The sequence below is a fragment of the Palaemon carinicauda genome, chromosome 7 (assembly GCF_036898095.1).
Source record: "Palaemon carinicauda isolate YSFRI2023 chromosome 7, ASM3689809v2, whole genome shotgun sequence".
Classification (NCBI taxonomy): domain Eukaryota; kingdom Metazoa; phylum Arthropoda; class Malacostraca; order Decapoda; family Palaemonidae; genus Palaemon; species Palaemon carinicauda.
In genome coordinates this window covers 163,906,209-163,916,208 of record NC_090731.1, presented here as the reverse complement: position 1 = coordinate 163,916,208, position 10,000 = coordinate 163,906,209, and the positions used below count along the sequence as shown (strand labels likewise).

Here is a 10,000-nt window from a genome sequence, read left to right as displayed (position 1 = left end):
CAAACTTAGTTCATGTATGAGTGTATGAAAATCCACGTCAATTAATACATGTTGAAGTCAAGGTCAAGGTCGAGCAAAAGGTCAAGAAATAAGCTGCCGCGGCCGAGGTCTGCGCTCTAATGAGTGCCTCTCCAGTTATCATTCTATTAAGGAATAAATTGTTGTCTTTTACTTGGTGAGAATTGTATCTATATTCGATAAATCAATACTTGCTTGTATACTGAAGCATATGCTCAAAACCATCCTTGGTGGTGTGTGTGTGTGTGTGTGTGTGTGTGTGTGTGTGTGTGGGATTTTAAGAATTAAACCACAAATATTCATTGATATTGAACTAGATTTGCTATGAAAAAAACTTCCACTGCTATGGTAGAAAAAATTCTATACTAAGGGATAAGTGTATAACAAAGTCATGTGTGAATTAGTGTTAGAATTAATACATAAGTGCAATTGTACACACACTCACACACACGTATATATATACATCTGTATATGATATATGTATATATACATGATATATATGTATATAATTGACACACACACGTATACACACACACACATACTATATATATATATATATATATATATATATATATATATATATATATATATATATATATATATATATATATATATATATATATATATATACAGTATATATATATATATATATATATATATATATATATATATATATATATATATATATATATATATATATATATATATATATATATAGTCTCTAGAATAGTCATATAGTCTTTGTACCTTCCAGTGGTGGTACACTCGTAAATAATGACTACACATCAAAACTGGCCTAATAAACGTTTCCTTAAAATAACATCATATATTTTCAAACGGAAGGATAAATTGAATACGTTATTGCATAAAGTTAAGAATAAGATTAACATTAAGGTATATGATTGAGGTTATGCATTGGCTCAAGTCTTGGCAGGGTTGCCATTCGTACGATAATTATCGTACATGAACGAATATAATGTGTCCGGTACGATGTACGATACATACCTTAGGTATATATAAATATGTGTGCGTATTTAATTAAATAATCGTACTAAAGCATCTTGAAATAAGTTTTGTTACTCCTTGCTAATTATGTTGAAAGTGTGTACGATAATTTTGGGTGAAAACGATATTTATAAGGCTTATGTACGATAATCCAGTGGAAATAATCTGGCACAACTGGCAACTCTGAGTCTTGGGTACCTGCATGGATTACTCAAAATTCATAAGCCAATTATTTCCTCTATATGTTCCTGTAATTATAACCTGGAAAAGTTCATAGCAGAAATGATTTTAGCATTAACAATCAATAAATGTACACTAGGAAAACTCTGCCAAACTCAATTATGAATTAGCATATGAAGATTTTAGTTTTATCTCGAGTCGCTTTTCATTAAGAAACTATCCTACGACTTTAAATCACTCCGCTACCTCTCTTCCTTTACCTAACGGATTTTGCCTGACCATCTTTTAACCATTATGTAAACATTTTGACTTTTCATTTTTACCTGTGGTGGTGTGGAACTCAAGCTAGAATAATTTCGGATGCAATTTCGGAAATACATTAATCTAAATAGAAACAGGGAGAGAAAGACAGAAACTATAGTCCATTTCTTTTAGCGATGCAGATCTGCACCGACTCGCAGCGGTGCCATTTTAGCTCGGAAAATTTTCCTGATCGCTGATTGGTTAAAATTATCTCGTCCAACCAATCAGCGATCAGGAAACTTTTCCGAGCTAAAAGGGCACCGCTGCGAGTCGGTGCAAATATGCATCGCTAAAAGAAATGGACTATAGGTAAGGAGGTGGAGCAGGGTCGGAGAAAGAAGGCAAGCCGGTGATCTGTTGAGTTGAGACATAAGCCTTTTGGACATGATGCATCGAAAGAATGGGCCGAATATTAATATTTCTTTACATTAATTTTATCGGCTCCCTTTAAAACCCCGTCTCGTCCCATCCAAACAGCGTTTTGTTCTCCTATATGTTTGATATCTGGTCGACAACTTCCCTGAGCAAAGCTCTGGTAGTGATTTTATCCTTCGGGAAGCGTTGTAAACGTTGTAGAGGCTATGCAACGAGTGTATGTGGTGTTGTAGCCAGTGATTATAGGCTTATGGAAGTTTGGTAAGTGTTTTAGAGGCTGTGCTGTAAGTGAAAGTGGTGGTGCAGTCAGTAATCTTAGTCTTCTGGAGGCGTTGTAAACGCTGTAGATGGCAGGCTGTAAGTGCATGTGATAATGTAGACAGTGGTTTTAGTCTTTTGAGAGCGTTCTAAACGTCGTAATTGCTGTGCAGTAAGTGCATGCAGTGTTGTAGCCAGTGATTTTAGCCTTCGGGAAGCATCATAAAAATTGTAGAGGCTGTTTGAGGAAAGAACTTCCGGTGATTTGAGCAACCAGTATAATTAATCTTCCTTAAAGCTGTTAGAATTTTTCTCCTCTTACCCCACCCCTTTAAATCTTTCCTCCCAAGCTCATTATAATTTGCATATAATCTGCATAATAAGTTCATCGACACACGTCTTTTTTTTTCCTCTTGATGGTTGTGGTGGCCGATGTGGTAACGTCCTTGACCGGTGAACGCCAGACTGGGGTTCGGTCCCGCTCAAACTCGTTAGTTTCTTTGGTTGCTGCAACCTCACCATTCTTGTAAGCTAAGGATAGGGGTTTAGGGGGAGCCTATAGGTCTATCTGCTGAGTCATCAGCAGTCCTTGTCTGGCCCTCCTTGGTCCTAGCTAGGGTGGAGAGGGGGCTTGAGCGCTGATCATACAGTATGTATATATGGTTAGTCTCTAGGGCATTGGCCTGCCCATTCATGAGCGCCCTTTAAACCTTTAAACCTTATGCTTAAGGCGAGAAATATGTGTAAATGAAGGGATTAAATGGACCTTCGGGCATCTACATAACAAAAAATTGGATTGGAATTATTCTTTTCGACATTGAATGAATTTTAAACGAAAAATTTGATTTTTCAAAAATATTCTTATGGTTTATCTTGCCTCTTAAGTAATGGGTGTTCATAAGTATGATTTTCCTTTCCAAGCTACAGGTTATGAAGTAAGTTTCGAACCAAAACTGGCCAAAAAAAAAAAAGAAAAAAAAAATGGTTATTTCCACACTGCCACTGAATGTAGCAGCTGCAACATAAAGCGCTGAGTAACTTATCAGTTGTATAAAAGAAATCATTAAAAAAGCACATAATGTTATATACCCTTGGCTCTTAATTGCAAGTAAGTTGAGATTTTTTGCTTATCTGTGAAAACTATGTGATGGCATCAAAACGAAATAATTCATAGTCATGTTATCCTTATCAGTAAAAAAAAAAAAAAAAAAAAAAAAAAAAAAAAAAAACCATCAATCAGTGAAAAGTGAACGCTAAGGCAAAGTTTACGCAACGAGGACCTATCCTTCATTGCCAGATGTATGATAATACCAAACTGCTTTAGAAATCGTATAAAAGCGCAAGTTCCGACAGAGATGTCAGGCAGTTTGCAATCTGCTTGAAACTTGTTTATCGATTCCTACCGCCACTCAGGTGAGGCTAAAACAGCAGTTTCCCTTTTATAATTTTATAGACCATACCTTAGGTAATCCTTTAAACATAATTATTATTATTATTATTATTGTTATTATTATTATTATTATTACTATTATTATTATTATTATTAGCTAAGCCACAACCTTAGTTGGAAAAAGCAAGATGCTCTAAATCCAAGGTCTCCAACTGGGAAAAATAGCTCAGTGGGAAAAGTAGATAAGGAAATGAATAAACGATAAAAGAAGTAATGAACAATTAAAATGAAATATTTTAAAAAACATTAACAACATTAAAACAGATATTTCATATATAAACCATAAAGAGACCATTAAGTCAGCCTGTTCAACATGAAAACCTTCGCTGCAAGTTTGAACTTTTGAAGTTCTACTGATTCAATTATTAACAATTAAGAAATACTGCAAATTTGACAGGGTTGGATCCTATAGTCAATTCTTTTTAGTGAGGCAGATTTGCACCGACTCGCAGGGGTGCCCTTTTAGCTCGGGAAAGTTTCCTGATCGCTGATTGGTTGTACAAGATAATTATAACCAATCAGAGAGCAGGAAACTTTTTTCCGAGCTGAAAGGGCACCGCTGCGAGTCAGTGCAAATGCGCCTCATTAAAAAAAAAAAATGAGTAGAGTTAGACATTTCGATTGATGACAGCAAGATCCTTTAAATCACATTTCACAGTATTTTGATTGTTGTAGTCTCCTCTGTCACTTTTACAATTCTCAAAAAGGTATTCGGAACATTTCTCTCGTCCAGAAATACCTTACAAACCCTGGTCAAGCGTTCAGGCAATTTCATTAATGTACTGTAGCACCCCACTTTACATCCCATCCCATAGCAAAATCGTTCCCTTCTTTTCCCTATTATTTACCCTCTTAGAATAACCTTTACTTCCGTAAGTATTCTCAAAATTACGTTATTCCAATTTTATCATTCAGTTTTGCATTAGAATAGATGGATTTAGATTGGCCTCCCTAGAAGGGACTAGGAGGGGACCACGGGCCCTTACTAAATGATCATCCTAATCGGGTAGTTGAATCAGTAGAACTTCAAAAGTTCAAAGTTGGAGCAAATGTTGTTATGTTGTCCAGGCTGACTTGAGTCTTTTTATTGTTTGTATGTGACATATCTGTTTTTGATATTGTTAATAGTTTACATAGGACATATATATTTTGACGCTGTTACTGTTTTTAGAATGATATATTGTTAATTTATTCTCATCATTTATTTATTTCCTTTCCTCACTGGGCTATTTTTCCCTGTTGGAGCCCTTGGACTTATAGCATCTTGCTTTTCCAACTAGGGTTGTAGCTTGGTTAGTAATAATAATAATAATAATAATAATAAATTACTTCGGTCCTGGATAAATTTGTTTTTTCCTTATTTCAGCGATCCCGAAGAAGGGTTTTGCATTACTTTTTATCATACACATTAGAAACGCAAACCTTCCATTGACAAACGACTTCGTTCTCCTAAGATAGCATCTCAATATTTGCATTTTCTATTCTCCTAAGTATTTAATGACAATTGTAAGACTTACAGGTATTTTTGTAACCATGAATGTACATGCTTGTATACTTGATATATATTTATATATATATATATATATATATATATATATATATATATATATATATATATATATATATATATATATATATATATATATATTTATATATATACATATATATCTATATATAAATAAATAAATAATATATATATATATATATATATATATATATATATATATATATATATATATATGTGTGTGTGTATATATATGTATATATATATATATATATATATATATATATATATATATATATATATATATATATATATATATATACTGTATATATATATACATATGTATGTATATATATATATATATATATATATATATATATATATATATATATATATATATATATATATATATCTGACATATCTTCGGTAGAATTGTGTTTAATGTTTTTCCATAAAAATTTTGATAGTCAAAGGGGAATTTATTGTTTATTCAGAGAAATTTCTGTATCACTTAATATATCGAGTCCATGTTCCGGATAACAAGGACTCTTGAATATTATCGGGTTATTTTTCTTACGTTTATGTGTTATAAAAAGCTTATCATTGTTATCACTTGTTTAATTTTACATTGAAATTATCTTCCAAAAGGAAATTACATAAAATTTGGATCCTGCTTTTTGATGAAGCGAGATCAGGAACAGTGATGGCTTACATATTCTATTTATCAATTCCTTTAACTAGTTGTTATTATTATTATTATTATTATTATTATTATTATTATTATTATTATTATTATTATTATTATTATTATTATTAATTGCTAAGCTACAACCCTAGTTGGAAAAGCGGGATGCTATAAGCCCAGAGGCTCCAACAGGGAAAATAGCCCAGTGATGAAAGGAAACAAAGAAAGATAAAATATTTCAAAAACAGTAACATTAAAACAAATATCTCCTACATAAACTAAAAAAAAAAACAAGAAGAGAAATAAGATAGAATAATGTGTCCGAGTGTACCCTCAAGTAGGAGAACTCTAATCCAAGACAGTGGAAGACCATGGTACAGACACTATGGCACTACCCAAGATTAGAGAACAATGGCTTGATTTTGGAGTGTCCTCCTATAAGAGCTGCTTACCATAGCTAAGGATTCTCTTCTACCCTTATCGAGATGAAAATAGCCACTGAAAAATTAGTTACAATTACAATTAAATATTTGTCAATAAAATTGTTCACGTAATATGTTTGATTGCTGAAAGTGATCATCGAATAGAGAATTAAACTCCAGCGTTCAAAGAGGCTTAATTGGTTCTGCCAGCTCGTAGTAAGATCGGCAAAACTGAAATTCTAATTTACCTTCAAATTGAAATAATCTCACACCTATCGAATGCAAAATTGCAAGAGCCCGTGCTTGGCCACAAGCACCAGACAATTTATAATAACAATAACTGGCCACGATAAAAAAAAAAAAAAAAAAAAAAAAAAAAAAAAAAAAAAAAAAAAAAAAACAACTTCTTCAAAGATAAAGTTTAAAACTACCATTTGTCTGTAATACCATTAGTGAATTAGCTATGTATGATTTTCAACCAATTAATATTCTTATTTGTTTATTTATGAATTCATTATTTATTCAACCACCCTTTCCTATCTTTCAGTATGAGGATCTTATACTTAACGCTGTTGGCTGCGTGTGCCTTCGCCGCAGGTGAGTCATAAGTTTTACTACATTATATTATTATTATTATTATTATTATTATTATTATTATTATTATTATTATTATTATTATTATCATTAAATGGTAAGCTACAACCCTAGTTGGAAAAGCAGGATGCTATAAGCCCAGGGGCCTCAACAGGGAAAATAGCCCAGTGCGGAAAGGAAACAACAAAAAATAGAATATTTTAAGAATAGTAACAACATTTGAGTAAATATTTCCTATATAGACTATAAAAAACTTTAACAAAACAAGAGGAAGTGAAACTAGATAGAACAGTGTGCCCGAGTGTACCCTCAAGCAAGAGAATTCTAACCCAAGACAGTGGAAGACCATGGTACAGAGGCTATGGCACTACCCAAGACTAGAGAACAATGGTTTCATTTTGGAGTGTCCTTATCCTAGAAAAGCTGCTTACCATAGCTAAAGAGTCTCTTCTACCCTTACCAAGAGGAAAGTAGCCACCGAACAATTACATTGCAGTAGTTAACCCCTTGGGTGAAGAAGAATTGTTTGGTAATCTCAGTGTTGTCGGGTGTATGAGGACAGATGAGAATCTGTAAAGAATAGGCCAGACTATTTGGTTTCTGTGTAGGCAAAGGGAAAGAACCGTAACCAGAGAGAAGGATCCAATGTAGCACTGTCTGGGCAGTCAAAGGACCCCATAACTCTCTAGCGGTAGTATCACAATTGGCGGATGGTGCCATGGCCAACCTATTTGATTTATGGAAGACGTTATGGGAGAATGTAACCTGTAATAATATATGGAATCACCAACACGTTTCATGAGATATGTTAATACCTGTATATTTTTTTTGTATGCGAGATTGATTGATTGATTGATTTGAAGTTCTTTGGCATCCTGACATCGGGTGCATGAAAGAAAGCATAGACATCTTTGCTTCTAAGAGAAATTAGCAATAAAGATATAACTGACTCTACCTCTTTCACACTTAAACAATGAATCGTGGATGAGCCTCCTGTACAGAAAACTTCCATTATGTTATTGTTTCGTATACCTACAGAGAAGTATCTTGTACTGTACCATTCACGTCTGTCTTGTGAACAATCGCCATTCCGTGATATTAAGATAATCAATTTCCAGTATCTGTTTTATTCCAGCTATCCAGTGTTTCCTACATTTTCCTCTTCTACTGCTTCTCCACCCCCCCCCCTTCCTAACAATTCCAAACTATGAGTTATTTTCAGCAATATAGCGTCTTTTTTTCTTCTTTCCCACCGTTATCCCCACATTAAGGGGTCGGTTGCCTGATGCGTCCTCTCCAATGCCTTCTATCAAAGGCATCTCTTCCACCAAAGCTCTTCTTTCCACATCATCTTTCACCTTATCTTGCCATCAAATATATCGTCTTCTATTCTTTCCCCATAACCAAACGATCTTGGTGTATCTTTCCATCCACGTTAAAATAATTGCACCGATTCCAAAGACAATGGATTTAACCTAAAGATAAAGATAAATGACATTAATTGAGAGACAGTTAAGTTTAACTTTTAGAACACTGTACCCCCCAAAAAAACGAAATATTTGAATTATTCTATTGAGGTTTACGCTTTCCGTCATTTCCAGATATTGTTGATCCGAAGGACTGCACCGAATTTCCATGCCTTATTTTCAACGATGAATTCGACTTCTTGGACCATGATGTTTGGGAACATGAAGTGACCATGAGTGGCGGAGGGGTAAGTGAGATGAGGGGAAAAAAAAGTTGGAGATTTAAAGATTTTAAAGTAATCGGGGATTGGCTTTTGCAATGAGACTTCCTATATTTCAAAGAATCCAAAAGGAAAGGTACAGCTGCTTAGATAATAAACTTTTTGTAAACAAAAAATCTATTGTAACTTCTAACTTACAGAATAACTTTTTGTGACTAAGGTTTGCTAACTAATAAGGGTTTGACACTTAAGGGTAAAAAAACTCGCTCTTAGAGGGTTGATTTTATCACACAAATCATATTTTTATCTTAATTTCAGTCGTTCGTTGTTAATATCACTACACAATCTCTCTTTCCATCACAGAACTTTGAGTTCCAAGCTTACGTCAACAACCGCAGCATCAGCTACATCAAAGATTCTTCTCTAGTTATCAAACCCGTGAGTATAAGTTTCAGTGAACAGTTACCAGGGGGTCTGCCCGTCTATCGTTTCTCATTACTTCTTTTTCACTACCTTCTTTCCTCTTGTTCTGCTCACCCTTCTCTCTTTTAATCTGCATTTTAAAGTATTACCAACTTCTTTCCTCTAGTTTGATTATCTTTCTCGCTTTTAATCTGCATTTTCTAAGTATTACTAACTTCTTTCCTCTAGTTTGAACATCTTTCTCGCTTTTAATCTATATTTTCGAAGTATTACTAACTTCTTTCCTCTAGTTCTGATCTTCTTTCTCTATTTAATCTGCATTTGCTAAGTATTACTAACTTCTTTCATCTTGTTCTGCTCATCTCTCTTTTAACTAAATATTGATCCTTTGATTAGGACCTAAGATACCACAATGAAGTCATAATATGACAGCCAAGAAATGTTCTCATTTCTTCCATTTGGTCTCACTTTTACGAAGGATTTGAAACAAGAACAACAAAGTAATTCATGATATTAGAAAAGTCCCCAAGGCGTGGCAAATCTGTGCTTAAATACATCTCTTTCTAGCTGACATCACTGTAAATGTTCTAATTGTTTTTTTTTTTTTATGTTTTTCTATCTATTTACCAAGGCATTTCCCCCAATTTTTGGGGATAGCCGACAACAAAAAAAAAAAAAAAAGGGGGAGGGGAACAAAAGGGGACTTTTCTTCTCTTCGCTCCTCCCAGCCTGACGATGGATTCAGTGGAGTTTGGCTGGTACTGCTATTTTTTTGTTTTTTAAAAGTTAATACATATCCACTTTTTTATATGCATGAACTCCCTTAGGCTTGAGTGAGCGAATAGAAAGACGAGGAATTTCTGAAGATCAGAGATTTGAGTCTTATGGGCATGAATGGGGACGGTGCAACTTTTCCTCTCTTCGCTCCTCGCAGCCTGACGAGGGATTCAGTCGAGTTTGACTGATACTGTTATTTTTTTTTTTTTAAAGCTATTACATATCCACCCCCTTCCCCTTTTTTCTAATGCATGAACTCCCTTAGGCTTTAATGAGTGAATGGAAAGGCGAGGAATTTCTGAAGAGCAGAGATTTGAGT

At 33.9% G+C, this 10,000-nt stretch overlaps 1 protein-coding gene across 2 annotated transcripts in view; it reads left to right on the top strand.

The window, feature by feature from the left end:
• The window catches only part of LOC137644123 (beta-1,3-glucan-binding protein-like), a 28,809-nt gene that overhangs the window by 10,542 nt on the left and 8,267 nt on the right, over positions 1-10,000 (top strand). Inside the window, exons 1-4 of one of the 2 annotated variants that reach the window (XM_068377094.1) lie at positions 3,452-3,552; positions 6,748-6,797; positions 8,396-8,508; positions 8,845-8,919. In XM_068377094.1, the coding sequence (XP_068233195.1) occupies positions 6,749-6,797; positions 8,396-8,508; positions 8,845-8,919 (237 nt within the window). In that variant the 5' untranslated portion in view covers positions 3,452-3,552; position 6,748. Of the gene's footprint in view, positions 1-3,451; positions 3,553-6,747; positions 6,798-8,395; positions 8,509-8,844; positions 8,920-10,000 lie in introns of those variants that run through there. The other variant, XM_068377093.1, reaches the window with a different exon arrangement.